This window comes from Hipposideros armiger, unplaced genomic scaffold, assembly GCF_001890085.2.
Source record: "Hipposideros armiger isolate ML-2016 unplaced genomic scaffold, ASM189008v1 scaffold_290, whole genome shotgun sequence".
NCBI lineage: Eukaryota > Metazoa > Chordata > Mammalia > Chiroptera > Hipposideridae > Hipposideros > Hipposideros armiger.
The window spans coordinates 967,236-988,599 of record NW_017731640.1 but is presented as its reverse complement, the minus strand read 5'-3'; the positions used below and the strand labels follow the sequence as shown (position 1 = coordinate 988,599).

Sequence of the window (21,364 nt, the reverse complement as noted above, 5' to 3'; positions counted from 1 at the left end):
CAATAGATGGGGGGAGGGGGGTTGTTACCTGGTGAGGGTGAAAAAAGGGTAACTATTGTATTGTTCTGTACACCTGAAACTAACAATAAAAAAAAATAAATTAAAAAAAGATAATAATTATCTGTTTAAATTGTACATATAAGTTTTATGTACTTTTCCCACAAATAATGGGATAGATATCATGTGCCTGCTGATACAATACACAGTATCACGTTCTAGACACTCCTGCCAAAAATCCATAACCTGAATCTAATCATCAGGATACAATTAGACCCAAATCCATGAGCTTTCTACAAAACAACAACCCTAAATTCTTCAAGAATATGTCATAAAAGATAAAGAAAAGCTACAAAACAATTCCATACAGAAAGAAACTCAATAGATGTGAAACAAAATGACTTCAGGATCAGAAGGGAAAATGCTGTAAGGGGCCCTCACTATTGGGACAACTGATTAAACTTAAATATGAACAACTGATGTTATATCAATGTTAAATTTTCTTATCTCAATAAAATTATGCAAGAAAATGTCTTTATTCTTAGATTTATTCTGAAGAATTTAAGGGTAAAGGGTCACAATGTCTGCAACTTATTCTCAAGTTGTTCAGCAAAAATAATACGTATATACACGTATAGAGGTGAGGCAAATATGGCCATAAAGTAACAACTAATGGGTCTAAAGGAAGGGCATATGCACTTGACTATTGTAACTTTTATCTTTTAAAACATTTCCCAAATAAAAAGTTTTTTATAGTATACTGAAGGGTTAAACAAGAAAGGAGTTGTCTGTAGGAAGGACAGAGGAATTAGAGGACTGGGATAAGAGAATAAGATAAAGACTTTTCATTTTGTTCATTCTTCCACCTTATTTGGACTTTCAAACTTTGTTCATATTCCAAAAAAAATTTTCATTTTTATCTTTGGGGGGGAAAAAAGCCCTAGAACATTAAAAGGGTGAACATTAGCAACTGTAGAAATAAAGGATGTTGTCCTTAAAGGTGACTATCCCATCACAGCCATCATCAAGTGGCCACTCTGTGGTCAGCCCATACAGGCCTGCTGCACGTACGCACCATGCAACCCTTCCCCGTCTGCGGGTTTGCACAGTAAGAGGCATAACATAGCATGGATGTTAACATACTACTTGTAGGACACCCACACACTTGTAACATGTTTCGCGCCTTCATTGATAATCCAGAAAGTGGAGCGCACACAGTTATCTCACTTTTGCTATGAGGAGAATTCACTCGTTTTAACAAACATTGGTGATGTTGCACAAAGCCGTGCAGATGACAGAGAGAGAGGTGTGTACAGCGTGCCCACGGTCCTCAAGAAGGTAACGCAGGGCCGGCCGAGTGGCACGATGGTTAAGAACTCGCTTGGGATGCCAGAGGGCCCCGGTTCGGATCCCACATATGAGGGCCAGTGACACTGCCCTCTACAGCTAAGATGCTGAACAACAGCTCAACCTGGAGCTGGGCTGCCGTGAGTCGCCGGCGACGGCGTGGGCTGCAGTCCCTGTGGTAGTGGATTGCCATGGGCTACCGTGTGTGGCCAGCAGCCAGCGTGAGCGGCCAGCAGCCGCAGTGAGCGGCCGTTCAGAAGCCGGCAACTGATCTGCCTCGCCAGAGAAGAGCGCAATGATGGTGCCAACTTGGGCCAGTGAAGCAACATCCTCCACAACTAGACTGAAGAACAAAACGACAGCAACTTGTCTGTTCCCCTTTCCCCAATTCCCCAGCGCTGTTCCCATCCCCCCAATTCCCCAATAAAAAAAAATCTTTAAAAAAAAAAAAGAAGGTAACGCAGCCGAGGGAAGAGGACTTGAACCAAAACTCCTGGCTATGCCACACAGCGGCGATGTGATCTTGGTAAGTGATCTGACTCGCTGGGATTCTGTTTCCTCACAGGTAATGGAGAAGCCACCGACTACTTTTAAGGGCTGAATTATAAGGATTGATTATATGTGTCCAGCATGGAGGAGAACACAAACTCAATAAAAGGTAGCTATTTTTGTGAGCACTGCCATCTAATTAAATAATGAAAGAGAAAATATGCCCCAGGTTGTATAGCCAATGAAGGGTACACCTACCATTGAAATTCTGATTACTCCAAGTTTGTAATCCAGGATAATTCACTCTCCCTAAACACCAGGTAATACATGCAACTGTTTGTGTGTGTGGAACCAGAGTTGCTCCCTAACATGTCTTTGGCAAACGCATCGCTCTCTTAGACGCCAAGAAAAAACACTGGGTCATAAAGTTATTTTTCTCATTAACCAAGAAGGATTTTAGGTCAAGAAGCGGCATACTGAGCCAGCACAAGGTACTCTAACTTATCTAAGACCCTGTCATTCAGGAATACTCGTCCAAATCAGTCCAAAAGCTAAAGCCAAAGGAGGTGTTTCCTTCAACTAATTTCCAACCTCCTTCTACCAGCAGACAAAAAATGTACTAAATTAAATCCATTTAGTAACAGAGACTTCCCTTATTATTATATCCCTTAATATGTTGTATGATAAAATATACATATCCCTTATATTACAGTATTTTGAAACCTAATTCTAAGCCTTCCTCATTAGCAAGATGACAATATTTCCCCCTAAATAACTGAAAGATATCAACCAAAACCTAATTATTACAATGAATACAACCATACTTCAAGCCTGTTATGGCAGTGACTCTGAATTTGAATTGTTCACTGTGCTTATTCTCCATTCCCTAAGATGATGTGGGCACAAATCAAAGGGAAAGACATTTACACATACTTACAGATAAACAACAGTGTAGAATATTCCCGTGTGCATGACTATCTCAAACAATAAATAGACACACCATACCATAATCAAACATGCAAGTACCTGAAAGAGTGCCAACTGTCCGAGGATAGGCCACTTCGACATACACTTCAAACGTGGTCTCTGGGTTTTGCCTACAAAAGAAACAGATCATGATTACTGGCAAGGACAGAGGCAGCATGGTTACAGCACGAGCAGGCTGGGGTATAGGCAGAACTTGATTGAAATCATTAGCTCCACAGCTTAACGGCTGTGCAACTCTGAACAGGTTCCTCAACTTCTCTGAGCCACACCTTCCTAATCTATACAATGAGAACACCTCACCAGAAAAATGATGGTGAAACTTAAAAAGAACACACAAAAACTGCCTAGGTGCAATGTCTGGGGCACAACTGGCGAGCAATTATCACGATTTTACGGATGTCACGTTTCCCATTTACACAGCTGGAGCTCCAAAGCCACAGGCAGAATTCTGAGGAAACTCAAAGCAAGGCAGCAAAGTGGGCTTCTCCCTCAGACTCCGGGATAAAATACTCACATAATGAAGCGAACTTGCTTATTTACAGGTTTTAAAGACTGAAACAAGGGAAACAGTAACCTGTCTCTCCAGGCTCCTGTGAAGAAAGGGTCCTAATCCAAAGGTGAGGCGCCATTCCCACACGGGGGTCTTCACCTCAGTGGCAATGCAGGTGTACGAGTGTTCACTGTTATTTCCTCTTACCTTTTTATGTCATAAATATCACATAATAAGTTTTTAACAGATCACAGCACTAGCAGAATGTTAACAGTTAATTCTGAGTGATGAGAACATCGGGGTTATATTATCTCTGTATTTTCTCTTTTCTCTTTGATTCTAAAATTACAATAAAGAGATATTATTTCCAGATTGAATGAAACTCGTTCAGCACAAGAAAATGTTGTGCTTTCAAATGTCTGTAACTGAATTGCATTTTAAGCCTGACAACAAAGCTCAGAGAGGAAACTTTCTGAGTTGCCTAATGAAATCCAAGGTTTAATTTTAATTAAATAAATACCTGAATTTACCTAGTAGATGCCAGTTTTCAAAATAATTATCTCATTTATCTCATTTCATCCTCATTCTAATCCCAGGGGGTCAGTGCATCAGGCATTACATCACCATACAGGTGAGGGACTTGAGGCAGAGCTTCCAAGTGACTTGTTGGTCACTTAGAAACAGCCAGAACCAGAATTCAATCCTCCCGGCACTCAAATTCTGTGTTTCACTGTTTCAAAGATGAACTTCTTTCCCCACATTTTCACATTTCTTATAATCTGCCGCATCATACAACTCTAAATGGCAGCATCTTTTTCTTTCTTGACAATACATATAATAGTGCATCTTATAAATAATGACATCTTAGATTCAATAAAATACGGTAATACTCCCTCTACTTCCTTAGGAGTAGAAAGAAAAATGTGTTTTTTGACAATCAGGAATCTATTTATTTCTCTTAGGAAGGATCATCATTTCTTCACTGAAGAGACACTTAGGCTTTTGGTTTAAATAAGTTCCTACGGCTGAAAAGAGCTGGCTGATCTAAGAATCAAGGTATTTAAATACACCTTATCAAATAGAATTTTAAAATTAGACTAAATCAGAGTACCTTACTTACAAAAAATTAAATAAAACAACATAACCTGAAGTTTCAAGAGTCTCAAAAAAAAAAATCTGTGTTCTTTCTTCTCTACAAGAAGGTACAAAAAGACACAGAAAGTCAGCATCCTTCGGCCACCACACATTCCAGGGAGCGTCCCTCTAAAACCTGAATAAATCATTCTCAAGTCTAGTTTGCAACCTCAGAATTTCAGTCCTCTGGATTAAGATACTGGCTTTCAAAACGTGTTTACAGGACCCTAGGACTCCATCAAGGTTCTTCTGAACTTCCACACGTTTTTTTTTTTACCCAAATTTCCATTTTGAAGTTTATTTTTCCCCATTTAAAAAACTGAAATAACAAACGTGAGCACTCAAAGGCGTTACATTCCAAATTTCTAAGCCCGGGAGCTCCGGCACATTGACCAGGGCCACTGAGTTAAGGTGATGTGTGCAGAGCTGCCATCTCTCTATGTGAAGAACATCCTAGCATTGTCTATACTCATTTTCTTAGCTCCTTCTCCTTTCTCTCTTTAATATAGTCAGTTGTCGGAAAAGTCATGATGCATTTTTGCAACGAAAAACAGAAAAAATACGTCATGACTTTTCTGACAACCCAATACTTCAACCAGGCTCCTGAGCCCACCACACCTCTGAAACGACTTGTCACGACCACCAGCGACCTCCATCCACATTGCTAAAATGGTCAATTCTCAGTGCCTGTCTCCCTCAACCTCTCCACAGTGTTTGACACAGGTGACCGATTTGCCCTTCTTCCTGTACACTTTCTTCACTTGGCTTCCAGGACATCACTGGCCATTAGGACTCTTCCGACCTCACTGGCGGCTCCTTTGCTAATTTCTTCTCAGGTAAGCTCTCCTACCCTCACACTTAGTCCTGGACCGCTCCTGTCTGCACACATTACTTAAATCTCCTTCAGTCTTGTGGCTTTAATTATCATGCAAATGCTGGCAATCCTCAAAGTCCCGTCTCCAACCTGACTTCTTCCAGGCCTCCAGATTCCCTTATCCAACTGCCTACTCAGCATCGCCACGTGGACATCTATGAAGCATTTCTAATTTAACAAGTGGTGCTTTGCTTCCTCAAACCTGCATCTCCTGAAATCCACCAGTTATTCAGACCAAACAACTTGGTGTCATCCTTGACCCCTCTGTTTCATATGCCATAATCGTTTACATGCCACAATCAACCCATCAGCAAATTGTGTTGACTTGATCAGCAGAATATATCCAGCATCTCGATGTGCCTCAGCCTCCCCAACCCTACCATCCCTGACAGGTCACCATCCCCTCACTGCGATCACCACAGTACTCTCCTGACTGCTCTCCCTGCTTCCGCCCTTACCCTCATATAATCAGATTTCGATTTAGTGGCCAGTAATCCCTTTATTCTAAAGGTCAGGCTATATCCAACCTCTACTCAAAACTTCCCAAAAGCTTCCCATAGCACTCAAAGTCAAAGTCTTAGTCCTGGAAATAGATGGTGATGGTTGCACGACAATATGAATGTATTTACTACCACTAAATTATACATTTAAAATGGTAAAGATGGTAAGTTTCACAGTATGTGTATTTAACCACAATTTAAAAAGTAAACAGGATCTAAAACAAAAGTCCTTATAAGGTCCTACATGATCTGGTCAATGCCTCTCTCCCCTTGCCCACTGCATTCCAGCCACGCTGGCCTTCTTTCTGCTCCTCAAACACCCCCCAAACTCACTGCTATCTCAAAGCCCTTTATATTGATCTTCATGTAGGTGGCCCCTTCCGTGTCGTTCAAAACTCAGCTTATACTTGACCTCCTCAGAAAGCCCATCTACTTTTCATTTTCCATATCCCCCCTCCCACAGGGGTCCGTCTTCCTCCTCTAAATGTAGGCTGCAGGAGAGCAGGGACTGTGTTATCACAGGCAGTGGTGTTTTCCAGGTATCTGAACAGTGCCTGGCACACAGCCTGAATCAGATCAATACTGAGATGAAGGGATAAAGAACGTACAGACTAGCCTTCTTGGGGCCAAAAAGATTTCAAGAAATGATAGGAGTGATTGTACCCTCCCGTGATTCTCAAGTTTTAACATGTTAAAAGACAGACTTCCAACCCCACCTCCAGAGTTTCTGGGGTAGGGCCCAAGAATGAGCATTTCTAACCCAGGGAATACTGTTGCTGCTGGACTGGTGATCACACTTTAAGAACCAACGATCCAGTGAAATGAAATTTTTCTTCCGAGTAATTTAGTACATACGACATAAAATAAACATAGGATATGCCTCAATAATTGATCTTTTCAACAGTGCCTTTACAATAAAAGATAGATTTCAAAGACAGAGGCATTGTAGGAGCAATGAAGCGTACTCCTTTGCCTCTATTGCTATCCACAGTTACTGCCTCACTCTAATGAGTAATAATAGCAAAACTGCATAAGCTTCTTACTCAGTTCAAATAGCTGCCAGAGTTTTATTACATGGAGCCAAAGATGATGAAAATCTCTTTTAAAAAAGAAAAAGAAAGGCAAAAAGCTGACAAAAACACTAAGAACAAACTGGACTATAATTATAAGCTATAGTCATGCTCATCCTTGGTCGTTTCCATGTTGCCTTATGGAAGAAGTGGTGACTAATGTTGTGACAAGTTATATAACATACCAACAAATATACATAAGTTATTTTAAGGGCCAGTGAAGCCAGTGCAGATGGAAGCATTTTCTATTTCTCTGCAGATCAAAAAATAAATTCAAGTGTGTCCTCTAAATCTAAATGGCCAAGCGACTCTTACTTAATATTGTCATTTAGCCTGTGAACCCCTGAGACCCTAACCATTTCCAGAGACTCCGGGGACTTCCTTGAGACTGCTTATTTCTTCCATTACTCTTCAAGATGCTTGATATTTTTAACTAGTTGGCTAAAGGAACTGAAAAACCCTATTTCTGTCCTATTCATACTCATTCCTAATTCAGTACATGTAATGATGCTGAGAATGCCATATTCGGGGCCAATTTTCCAATATGGACCCAGGTTTTCCCAGAACTCTTCATGATATATCTTACCATGTTACCACAGAAATGTCCTGGTCCTGCTATGATACCCCATGATTAATTGCCTTGCACTCCTATACCTCCATGATCTGGAGCCCTGCCGGCCTGCCAAGCATCTTTTTTTGCCACCCACCCTCCCCTCCTGCAGTCTTGCACCCTAAGATCCAGCCGTACAGAACTATTTGTAGCCCTCTGAACAAACCACGCTCTGATTCTCTAATATTACCATGCTGCTACCACCACAGCTTACTGTTTCCTATGTGCCAGGCATGATCCTAAGCATGTTCCATGCATTATTTCAGCTAATCTTCAACAACCCTATAGTTATTACCCACCCCCAGCTTAGCGATGAGGACACTAAAGGTCAGGGGACAAACTGGTCAAAGTTAAAGCAAGGAAGTAGCAGAATGAGAAGGGATCATCCAAAAGCACTAGCCACTCTATTATTGTTCTACACTATTCAGCAGCTCTTCTGCAAGGAACGGCCTTCCTAGTCTTCTGCACTTGACAGATTCATTCATCAGGCCTCGGCTCAGGCACTTCCTTCTCTCATGGAAGCCTTCTCAATCCCCCGCACTCGTAGCCCAGACTGGGTTAAGTTCCCCTCCTCTGTGCTCTGAGGGCACCCTGCGCTTCCCCACTCTTGTGGCTCATACCACAGTCAATCCTGATGCAATTACAATTCCCTGGGGAGTTTTGACACGTCCTGATGCCCAGGCCACACCCCAGAACAATTAAATCAGAATCCCCAGGTATCAGTACTCTTTAAAGCTCCTCATCTTATTCCGACGTGCAGCCAAGGTGGAGAACCACCAGTGTACCTGATTAAATATCTGTCTTCCCACCAGACTGGCTGCTCCTTGAGGGCACCAACTGTTTTATAACCCTAATCCCATACTTTGCACAATAAATTTGTGAGGAATGAGTTTCCTCCAACATCTGACATGTACTTTCCAGCTCCCCTTCTCTCTCTCTCTGATAAGAGGTGATTTGCTGAATGCACACAACTATTAATCTTTAAAGATGTTTTCCTTTGGAGTCAAAGGTATCAGTAAGTCACACCTGCTGACAACAGCCTCAGCTCTTAAATGCAGAAAAATGACACACAAATAGCTAAAAGGTGTTTGAAAGAAGGGAGGTCTGCTCAGTTCTTACCTTCTGGGAGCATGAACCTGAAAGTAAGCCCAGAGAGCATTTCTATTCAATACCACTCTTCTGAACACAATTCTCAGTGATTCCCTGGAAGGGCCAAGCTCAGAGCTCAGCGTCATGTTCTCAAAATGATTAAGGACACTCAGCTTGAAGTCAGGAAACAGACAAAGGCGTTGACAATATTCAGGCAGCGGGAAAGCTTAACAGTTTTCTGGGTTGTTGTGTTTTTTTGGTTTGGTTTTGTTTGTTTTTTTAGAGCATCATGCTATTGATCACTGGGCTGGATCATCAACCTTCAAATAGGATCTCCTTTTCCTCAATTACAACATAGTATGAGATTAGGAGAAAAAGGTAACACTCTTCACAAAATGAATCTTTGCTGCCTATGGTAACCATCCCATAATGCTAGGTCCTCATCGCCTCTGTTATTTAGAGCTACAAGCTGAAGCACACACAGTTACTCATTCCACAGCAGTCAAATCTTCAAACTGGCTAGTATTCACCAAGCAAAACAGCAACCTATTCTCCATAGACTAGAGTAATGGTTTGACTTCAGCACACTGTTTCTTTAATTACAAACATATATGCTGAGGGGGCTTAAAGTATAATATTTCAAAATCCACACCAATTGAACTGTCTTAAAGTTGACAACACAGTCAAAAGAAACTGTATATACTTCAGAACATGCTAGCAAACATCACCTAATAAACATTGATTCCTTTAAGCTAAACAAACAAGCAAAAAGGTAGTGTTAATAATTCCAACAAGTCTCCATTTGTTTCAGTGGACTCTGAAATTAAAGCCGTTTTTCCAGGCTGAAAATGCTGTATCAAAGGGTGCTTTCTAACCCATAACAAGTTAACACCTCCCTAGAAGAATGCAGTCATTGTTGAGGCTTGTTAGAAAATGATTAACTTAGTTGTGTAATTATACAAACAAGTCATTTCAAGATTTTACACTTTGCTTTTCATTTCTAATAAAGCTCTCAGGATCAGATTAATAAAGATACACAGATACTGCTGTGAGAGGAGTTGCAACGCTTTACCTTTCCATATCTCCCTATGGAAAGATCCTACTGCCACAATGAGCAAAGTTAACTGGAAAAAGTTTAGCAGCGTTCAGAGCAGAAAAACAGAGCCGGCACACTCCTCAGCAATGTGCGGTAAATACCCCAGCAGTTTTAAGAAATTCTCTCCCATGCTGAGCCATGGTGTAAAATCTAGACTCTTCAACCATATTAACAGCATTTGCAAAGACCACATCTATTTCATTATCAATAAACATTTTGTCCTCAAAGAGCATTTTAAAGCCTCCCCTTCCCTAACTTTTTCCTCTGTTCCTTCCAAACAATTTAGTCCTAACGCTATCACATGAGCAGAGCAAGCTAGGTGTCCACGCTGGGGAAGGCCGGGTGTGGGGCATCAGAGCCTCAGCAGGGTGAGGAAATGTCCCTACAAAGGGGTGACCTGACAAGGGGTGTCAGAGCATGAGCTGGGTAGGAGAACATGCATGCTGAGGAGTGGCCGGCCTGGCACTACGAGGTCAAATCCAAGGGGAGGAGGAAGCAGCCTTGGGGGGAGCCGGAGTGGGAAGGGCATTCATGCACAAGGCGGCCAGGCCTGTGATGGTGAAACACGAGTGGGGTGAGAAGGGTGCACCATGAGGGACACGGGTGTCAGAGCCCAAGAGGGTGAGGGGCTTGTCCAAGCACAAGGACACCCTAGAGCAGGGTGTGGAAGCCCAGGCAGGGGTGAAGGGGTTGCCCATGTGGGGTGGGGGAAGGTTGTCCAGCACGATGGAAGTCAGAGTCCAAGCTGGGCAAGGAGGGCATCCACTGGGCAGTGGGGAAGGCAGGGGCACACTGAACCACCAGAGTAGGCACTGCGATCCTAGGAAAGCCAGGTGCGGGCAGACAGCATCCATCCACATGGGGTTGGGGAGGAAGGGGCAGTGTGCCTAACCGGAGCCCAAGACAGTAAGGACGGTCTGCTTTCTCACAGGTGAAGCTGGCAGGAAACTAGCATGAATGCTCTGGAGTGAGATTTACATTGGAGATATTAGTATGAACTCAAGGTTTTTAATAAATATATAAACGAATACAATGTAACTGTAACCTGAGTTTAAAACACCCGTATTTCTTGCCTTTGTTTACTGACTGGCCCTGGCAGCAGCAATACCCCAAAAGCAACAAGTATACCCAGTACTCAGACCTTGGCTTCTAAATATAATTCTCCTGGGAAAAGAACCAGAGCTTCTTGGAGAAACAGCTGATCCCAAGGCTGGGGCAGAGAAAGTACAAGATTAGCTCGGAACATTTTACTGTGCCATAAAGCAAAGAATTGCTTAAAAAATAATGGAAATATGTCAAAAGACCTGCTTGAAAAGGCTCCCCCCGGCCAAATCTGGGGTAATTTGGGAATCAAAATCAATAATGATATTAACAGATTATGAACCTTCAAACTAAGCAATCACAAGTCCGCATTGATATATATGTGAATAAATTAAAATTTTAATGAGAAATGCCATAAGTACCTTCCCACAAAATGCTTAATTGCAAGGGGGAAACAAGTAACTTTTCAGGGTAGCCGTTTGGCAAAAACCACCTTATGTCATCAAAGTGACAGTCATCAGCAAGGGGACAAACTATTAGAATGCAACGAGAAAAGCACAGCACAGCTTCTATGATGTTCCTGCCAGAGATGCTTAACCTGCATCTCATCTTGAGAAAACATCAGACAAACTCAAATTGAGGGATCTCCTAAAAAATATCTGGCCTGTATCTTCAAATGTGTCAAGGTCATGGGCCGGCCAAGTGGCGCGATGGTTAAGAACTGGCTTGGGATGTCATAGGGCCCCGGTTCGGATCCCACATATGAGGACCAGTGACACTACCCTCCACAGCTAAGATGCTGAACAACAGCTCAACCTGGAGCTGGGCTGCCGTGAGTCGCCGGCGACGGCCTAGGCTGCAGCTCCTGTGGCAGTGGGTTGCCATGGGCTACCGTATGTAGCCAGCAGCTAGCATGAGCGGCCGTCCGGAAGCCGGCGACTGATCTGCCTCGCTCGGGAAGAGCGCAATGATGGTGCCAACTTGGGCCAGTGAAGCAACGTCCTCCACAACTAGACTGAAGGGCAAAACAACAGCAACTTGTCTGTTCCCATCCCAATTCCCCAATAAAAATCTTTAAAAAAAAAAAAAAGTATCAAGGTCATGACAAAGACTAAAGATCTCTTCTGGACTGAAGGAAACAGAAGAGCTATGACAATTAAATGTAATGTGTGAGTCTGAACTAGATCCTATTGTGATAATAAAAGATATTGTGGGGACTAATGAAATTTGAATGGAGTCAAAGAAGTAGATGTAGTAGGACTCAATGTTAACTTCTTGATTTTGATGATTATATATATTTTGTGGTTTTATAGGAGAATGCCCTTGTTTGTCGGAAAAGCCCACTGAAGTATTCAGGGGTAATGGGTCATCAGATCAGCACCTTGCTCAAAATTGTTTGGGTTTTTTTTAAAGTTCTTTATATTGTACTGCCAACTTTCCTATAAGACCTGATTGTTTAAAATCAAATTTAAAAACCATTCATTAATGCTAATTTCCCACCTGTCTCTTACCAAGACTTCCTCACAGGGATCACGGGTGATTCTATGGAAGGAACCCCAGGCTAAACACCAGAAGGCCTGGATTCAAATCCCCGTAGCTCACTACATATATGATCAGAACAAGCCATTTAACCTTTCCTGCATCAGCTTCCTCCCCCATCAAGAGATAACACCTGCCTTGCTCATCTCAAATATGGTTTCAGGGATCAAACGACAGAAAAATGAGAGTGCTTTCTTTTTAAACTAAAGGATACTAAACCAACATACAGGGTATTATTATTTATTATCAAGAGTAAAATAGCTTCACCTTACCAATGACAGGCTTTGATTTCAAAGACTCAAAACTCTTAAGATTTCAAATACTGTTACTAAAAGCAATCCAGAAAAGAAGGAGCTATCCACTCTGGTGAGGTGTCTGTTAAGGTCTTCGGCCCATTTTTTTCAGTCAGGTTGTTTGTTTCTTTTTGTTAAGTCTTAAGAGTCTTTGTATATTTTGGATAACATTCCTTTATCAAATGTGTCTTTTGCACATATTTTCTCCTGGTCTGTGGCGTGTCGTCCCATTCTCTTGACATTGCCTTTGGCAGAGCAGAAGTCTTTAATTTTAATGAAGTCCAGCGTATCAGTTATTTCTTTCATGGCCTGTGCCTGTGGTGGTGTATCTACAAAGTCACTGCTGTACCCCAGGTCATCTAGGTTTTCTCTCTTTGTTATCTTCTGGGAGTTTTATAGTTTGTGTTTTACATTTAGGTCATGATCCAATTTGAGTTCATTTTTGTGACAGTGTAAGGAAGGTCTGTATCTAGATCAGTTTTTTGCATGTGGGTGTCCAGTCATTGCAGTGCCGTTTGTTGAAACAACTATCTTTGCTCCATTGTCATGTCTTTGCTCCCTTTCAAATATCAGTTGACTACATTTATGTGGGTCTATTTCTAGGCTGTCTGTTCTGTTCCAGTGATCTATCTGTCTATTCTTTCACCAATACCATCGTGTGTTGGTTCCTGTAGCTTTATAATAAGTCTTAAAGTCAGTTAGTGTCAGTTCTCTGACTTTCTTCTTTTCCTTCTCTAGTGTGTTGGCTATTCTGGGTCTTTGGCCTCTCCATTTAAACTTTAGAATCAGTTTGTCAATATCCACAAAATCACTTGCTGGTATTTTGATTGCAAATGCATTGGACAGGGCACACTGTAGTGAATTCCCTTAGAATGGGAATAATTAGCCCTAGACTGAGCACTGCCACACTCCCACCCAACAAATCTTAAAAGCAAGACCCAGAGGGATCAAACTCTTTCAAAGTAACTTAACTGACAAAATACATTAAACAATGGTTTACAAGACATCAGGAAACAAAACAAAGAAATCCCTTAAGAGATGGAAAACAAATGAGGTAAGCCTACTATTGCCTCAGGTTACTGACTTGAGTAATCCCAAGAATATTTATAAGAATACAGAAATACCTGGCACCCAACAAGAGTGCCACACAATGTCTGGCAGTCAATAAAAACTACCAGGCATGCAAAGAATCAGGAAAATATGACGCATAATGAAGAGAAAAATCAATCAGTGGATGCCAATCTAGAACTGACATAGATGTTAGAATGAACAGACAGAATATTCACACAGTTATTATAACTGCATTCCATGTGTTCAAAAAGTTACAGACATGGGCGAGTCAAAAGTAATTCAATTGAATTTTCAGATAAAAACTACAATGTATAAGGATGAAAAATGCACTAAATGGGATTAACTTCAGAGTAAACAGTACAGAAAAACAGATTAGTGAACTTGAAGAAATTGTTTTAGAAATCATCCAAGATGAAACAGAGGGAAAAGAACTCGAAACAAAAAACACAGATCATCATTATTGATCTACGGGACAACTTCAAGGAGCCTAGTAGATCAGTAATTGGAAGCCCCAAAGTGGGGAGGGGGCAGAAAGAATGTTTGGAGAAAATAATTGTCAAAAACTTTCTAAATTTGATGAAAACTGTAAATGCACAGATCATAAAAGCTCAACACACCCCAACCACAAGAAACATGAAGAAATCTAAGGCACATCATAACCAAATTGCTCAAAACAGAAATACGGATCTATACCAAGAAATAAAGAGCATTAGAAATGGTAACTATATAAACTTAATAAGGAAAGTCAAATGGTCATCTCAATAGATGCAGATGGTTTCAGTGGAGAATTCTACTAAACATTTTAAGAATTAATTCCAATTCTATACAGTATCTTCCAGAAAGTAGAAGAGGGGGAAACACTTCCCAACTCATTTTACAAAGCTAGTATTACCCTGACACTAAAACCAAAAATAGTACCAATAAAATAAATTCTACACATACACACTATAGCCCAATATCAACCCCAAATAAAGACACAAAAATCCTTAACAAAATATTAGCAAATAGAATTCAACAATATACACCATGACCACGTTGCATTTATTCCAGGGATGCAAGGCTGGTCCAATACTGAAAGTCAGTCAATGCAGTCTACATCGTATTTATAGGCTAAAGAAGAAAAATCACAATCATATCAATTATGCAGACAAAACATTTCATAAAATTCAACACATTCATGTTAAAAATTCAGAAACCTAGGAAGAGAGGGGCGTTTCCTCAACCTAATACAGGACCTCTATAAACAACCTGTAGTTAACATTACGCTTAATGGTGAAAGTGAATACTCTCCCTCTAGGACTGGGAACAAGGCAAGGCTGTCCATCCCCACCACTTCTCCATCACACCAGAGAGCCTATCCAGGGCAGTAAGGCAAGAAAAAGAAAGAAAAGGCACATAGACAAGAAGGGAAGAAATCATTGATTTCCTGTTTGCAGACAGCATGACCATCTATGTAGAAAAGAATTTAGAATTGAAAGTGAGCTGATTTCATCCTCTCTCTTCTACCATTCTTCCATTTCCATTTAATCTCCTTCTAGGCCATTTCTCCTTGTACTCCTTCCCTAGTAGTGTCCGAAGCCAAAACCATAGATTTGGATAGCTAAGGATATGATTTCAAAAGTACAAAACATAATGTGAAAAACTGAGGAATCTGATTACATCAAAGATTAGAATTTCTGTTCAACAAAGGAAATTTTTACTTAAAATGGAAATATTGTGTCCATTTATTCTTTTCTATTTCTTGGAGGAAAACTATCCAACATCATTCCATTTTAACAGCAACTCATGAAACACCAATCTGTGTGAACACAACTTGAAAGTTGCTATAAATTCATTCATCACTAAGTAGCAAAATATAGGAAACTCCCTTTTAAAAAAAAAAAAGTAGCAGGATTGACATCTGACAAGCTGAATCAATCAGATCCTCTCCCCTAAGAATCCAGAACTGAGTCACAGTGTTGGAGCCAAGTTATATGACTTGTTCTAGAACTTAGCTCCAGTGAACTCTTTGATCAAAATCACAGGAGGAACCTTTTCGAAAATAGATTCCCAGGTCCCAGAGATTCTGATTCAGAGGGTCTAGGGCGGGGTCCCAGGAAAACAAGTTTGCCGCCCCCCCCANACTGAGCAGCCCCCACCCCAGCTCTAGACACTGAGCGGTCCCCAGCAGGAGTTGGGGTACCTCCCACACCCCCACCCCTCCCCACTCCCACCCCCGTGACTATCATGAAAGCCAGCTAGGTCTGGGACCCACTTTGTTAAATAATACAAGTAGTACTTAAAACTGAAAGGTGATCAGTGGTGGGCCAGGTACACGTAGGAAGAGCCCACTGAGAGAAGGAGGGAGACAGAGAAAGTCTGTGATCCTCGGGGACTAGAAGAGCCCAGAGGCCGTGGGAGAGCCAGAGGGAATGGCTGAGGAAACAGATCCTGAGTGTGGGGCTCCAAGCCCGATGGGACCTGCCAGGGACACCCCCTCAAGTGTCTGCTATTTCCTTAATGTAAAGACCACTACAGGCAGGAATACAGCTTTAATTTTCCATAAGAGTTTCCGCCAGTATGGATGTGCTTGCTTACTCACGGAGGTAAATAATAAAATGCCCATTTTTAATTTAGAACATCTTTACTTTTTTCACATAGTTTACCTGTGCCCTAGATTTACTGAGATGGCACTCACAGCTATTAAAACTTATCAATGAGGAAAGGCATTTTGGAATACCCAATCAGTCCAGGCCCTCAGGTGCTCCCAGGGGTTCAAGACCAACCGGAAACACAAAAACAATCCATAGACTCACCAAGTAACCTTTCTGAGCAAAGTCAACATTAAAACCCAGAAAACATACTGGAAAACAGCAAGAGGTGTAGAAACAGGAGCCCTAGAAAGGTGCGGGCTACCTGCTTGCCCTGGTCCTGACAATGAGCCGGCTAAGAAATGCGAGACAGCAGTGGGCTGGCAGGTCTGAAACACCAGCAGAAGGGGACCGCAGCTTTACAAACTTCCCTCTATCAAATCCCACTTCCTCAAGTGTAAACAGATCACTAAGAAAGATCCCTTCCAGTTCTGATACCTTGTAGCTCTTTTGCAAAATCTTTTTTTTTTTTCAAATTACAAAGTCATAGTTTAGTTAATAGAAAGTTAATATTTCTGTATCAAAATACTGATTTAGATTAATACAAATGCTAATTTCCCAAGTTCCCAACTTGTAGAAGTTCTTTGTCCCAAACATCCTACATATACTTAAGTGAAAGGCATTCAGGCATCACTTGCTCTAAGGCACTGGTTTTCAGTGCTGGGCAGACTGTCTCATAAGCCTTAGGGGAAAGGGAGGAGGAATGAAAGGGACCCACGACACAGACCCCCTCTTACTGTTTTTATAGGTCTAAATTTCAGTAAGATTTCCTCTAACAAAAGCTTCCAGGGCTTTAAAAACAAAAGTGGCTCAAAGAACATAGGAGCAAACAAAACAAACATGAATGATAGGTATGTTTATTATCCAGTTTACCAAAGAAGAAACTAAGACACAGATAAAGCACTTGCCTGAGGTCAGGCATGTAGGAAATGAGGAAGCTGGGACTAGAGCCCAGGCAGTTTAGCTCTAGAATCCACACTCCCTAACTACTATGCTCCAGCTCAGCGTGCCACCATGCCATTTAGAAAAGATAGAATATACATCTCCAAGGCTCCCAAAAGCATTCAGGGATTAAAAGATACTCACTGGCATGACATGCAAGGTTGTTCACATTCAGCCACAGCTTGTGACTTTCGCCTCTTCTGCCATCACCCTGTACCAACCAACCCACACACACACACACACACACACACACACACACACACACACACACACACACACACACCCTTCATTAGTCACACTGAGTTTCCCATCTGGCCTCAATCAACCTCATCCATGCCTTATATACACATGTACCATTTATTGAGCTATTTCAGAAGGGCTGGGCAATGCACTAAGCACTTTATATACCACACCTCATTTTAGCCACAGGACAATGCTGTAAGGTAAGGAGTATTTCTGGATTTTTACAAAATAGTCGTGTAAAAATTAAATAGCTTGCCCAATGACAAATATCTGGCAAGTACAGTGAACTCAAACCCAGGTCTGCTGTTACTTCAAAGGGTATGTTCTTGATCACAATTTCTCTGCCTAAAATGTGCTCTGTCTCCACAAACAGCATCATATTCAAGATGCATCTAGAATAGTACTTGCCAAGTAGTAGGCACCTCGCTATTTCCTGAATGAATGAATGAATGAATGAGCAATGCCTCTTCCTCTCTGAGGTCCTTTCTGGGGGCCTCTCTGACACCCTTACAAAACTAAGTTGCTCTCTCTACATTGTTACAAGGCTTGTTTCAAAGACCTATTATAAGGATTCCCAGGTGGTATTTTACGCTTTCTACTTATATGTACATATTACTGACTAGACTGGGGACCTTGTTTCATTTCATGTCTGTATTCTCAGCCCCCTAACAAAAGACCTGGCTTTTAACAAGCACTTGGTAAATTTGTTCACTCAATGAATTTCCCTGAGAAAAGATGAGTAAGAGACTCGTGATTCATACCTGGTATTAAAACTTTTTCCTCAAAAAATAACATTCAGAGCTGTGATATACTCAGATGTATGCTCTATCAATATTTCTAAGTTTCAACTATCATGGGAAACATCTAAATTTAACTCATTCAACACCTATTTATGAGCAATCTACATACATATAATGGCTCTTAAGGAACTTACAACCTAGCCCAGGAAACAAAACATAATAAAATGTAAACAGTAAAATATGACTATGGTTTTACAAGTTGAAGACCTCATTCTGGGCTAAGGCCGTAGGTCCAATTATCTGTAGATGGTCTGCAATGAGGCTCTTTCCCGTCAGGAGCAAAACGACAGGGAAAGGGGCAGTGCTGGGTGTTTGCCATACAGTGGTATTTCATTCAATCCTTATAACTGTCCTTCATCTGGCATCTTGTTATTCCTCCTGCTTTTTGATGCAAAAATGTAATTTATTTTCAAAAATAATGGTGAGAGATGACCATCTCTATGTGGCTCCACAAAATTTGTTTTTCAGATTTTTACTAGTACAAACATTCCAGACATCTGGGAACTACTGAGCTAGGGCGTTCAAGAGAAGTATCGTAGAAGAGGTGGAACTTGAAGTGAACACTGCGGGATGAACAGGATTGGGGGAGGAGGGGGGTTTTAAGCAGGGGAAACAGCCTGAGCAAAATACAGGGGTATAATAAATGCTCGTGCAAAGTTGGAAGAATAACAACTAAATCAGCCTAATTGAAACTTGGAAAAAGTGCAGCTGCAAATTCCATTTCTGGCAATAGGACAAGCTAAGTACCCTTCTGATCCTCCCTTGAAAACAATTGTAAATAATGGATTTTTTTAATCTTTTCAAATAAATACATTAATGAGCTTGCAAGAAAATAAGGAAGATTAAGACAAAGAAATAAGTGAAGATAGAAACCCAAGAAGGGAACCAAAATACAAAAACTAGCTTTCTCCCTGAAGGCATTTACATAGCCCAACACAATCTTCAGTCTCCCAGTCTAACGGGGCTTAAGGAATACAAGACAAAAGCAGGGTTCAGCCTAAGGTAGAAAGTATAATAGATACCCCTCCCTCATCATTTAAATGGGGCTACAAAGGGGATCAGGATAGAAACCCAATTGCGCGCGCGCGCGCGCACACACACACACACACACACACACACACACACACGCCTCGGGAACTATGATGAAAACCACTAGTCTCAAAACTTGGCTATGAGAAAGAAAGGAAGATCCTCCTGCAAGTTGAATCACAAGCTGGCCCTCATAAAGGATTGCTACTGAATAATAAAAAAAAACTCAACCCAGGAATTTAAGTTGAAGTAGTCACGAACTAAAAAGTGCCACAGAACACTAACAAAAAAAACAGATGTAAATCTTCTCTGGAAAAATTCACTACAACCTTGGCCTCAAAATAATTCTCACAAAAAGTTCCAAGAAATATGAACTCATAAGCAAAAATGAGAAAATCCTCAGGGAAACAAAGTCCTAAAGTATGACCCTCAGAAATAAAAGATGGCAGAATCAGACTTTTAAAGACTTCAGATACGGGAATTATTAGAGACAGGATATGGAATAAATATTTAATAAGCTTAAAGAAATAAAAGGGATTGAAAATGAGGAAAGAGTAAGAAACTGACATGATCAAACAAAACTGAAAAAGAACAAAATATTTCTCAAAATAAAAAAGAATAACTTAATGGATGGCTTAAGGGCAAAAGAGATACAACCAAAGAGAATTAGTAAATTTACAGAAATTATACAGAGTAACGTTCAGAAAGAGAGATAGAAATTATAAAAAAGAAAGCAAAAGATGCAGAAGACAGACACAGAAAGTATAAGACTAATCAATATTTCAGAAGAGGAGAAGCAAATGGGATATAACCCATAGCTGGTTTTAATGCTCTATTTACTCTTTGGGGGTTCCCATCTTCACTTAGTACTTGATCTGAAAATTTTCCAAAACTGACAACAGATACACACTCACATATTCAAGAAGTCCAATGAATGCATAGCAAGGTAAATAAGAAATCCACAAGTTCTGGTTCCAAGTAAAATGTAGTGGATCCACTCTACACTTACAGCTATAAAAAACATCTATACAACCAGGGTAGAATTCATGGAGCTGCTATTTAAGGGATCAAGAAAGTAAATTAACTAGAGACAGAATGGGGTAGAAGACTAGAATTCAAAGTACCACCAAACCAGTGGTGGGTTTACCATTTTTTTCCCCTCCAGTATCACTCTGCGTGGACTCCAGGCAGCCCAAAAACTGGAGGCGGACACCACTGAGCTCCAGGAAAAGCTCTCTGGTTCAGGCTTGAGGAGTGGAAAGAAGGGGTCTATAGGAACTTACAGCAGTGAGTAAAGGACCCTTCCTCTCTAATCGGGAGTGTGATTAAGAACATTGGGCAAATTCCAACTTCTTTTCCTCCATCCTCCCACTGCCAGGTCTGGACTACAGCGCAGTCATGAGAAGTGCACAGAAGAACAGGGAAAATAAAGCCTAGTTTTCTGGCAGCAAAACTAAAAGGGAGAGCCAGGGAACCAAGGAGACCTTAGAGGGAGGGGGGCTCGGGAAAATGACCCCAGAAAGTTGGGTTTGAACTCTGAGGCTCGTCTCTGAGTCCATTAGCAATGCATGAGGGTTCCAGTTGCTCCATTAATATCGTCACCATCTAATATCGTCAGTCTTTTAATTGTAGCCATTCTATTGGGTATGCTGGGAGTTTTAATTTGCATTTTCCTAATGGCCAAAGATGCCAGGAATCTTGTCACATGTCTATTTGCCATCTCTATATCTTCTTTAATAATGTGTCTGTTCAAATCTTTTGCCCATTTTTCTTTGAATTGTCTTATTCAGTTGTAAGAGTTTATACAGTGAGTTTATATATAAAAACGTATATTAGACATATGCTGTATATGAAGGCAGCAGTGGAAATAGAAAGAAGTGGTCAAATGTGTGAGTGTTTTAGAAGTCTGTGACTTGTCTTTTCATTTTCTTAAAGAGTATCTTTTGGGGCCGGCCGAGTGGCGCGATGGTTAAGAGCTGGCTTGGGACGCCAGCGGGCCCCGGTTCGGATCCCACATATGAGGGTCAGTGACACTGCCCTCTACAGCTAAGATGCTGAACAACAGCTCAACCTGGAGCTGGGCTGCCGTGAGT

At 41.2% G+C, this 21,364-nt stretch overlaps 1 protein-coding gene across 1 annotated transcript in view; it reads right to left on the bottom strand.

Annotated features, from left to right (window-relative positions):
• DENND1A (DENN domain containing 1A) overlaps positions 1 to 21,364 on the bottom strand; it is a 493,284-nt gene that overhangs the window by 453,019 nt on the left and 18,901 nt on the right. The window contains exon 2 of the mRNA XM_019658787.1: positions 2,860 to 2,930. Coding sequence (XP_019514332.1) covers positions 2,860 to 2,930 — 71 coding nt within the window. The remainder of the gene's footprint in view (positions 1 to 2,859; positions 2,931 to 21,364) is intronic.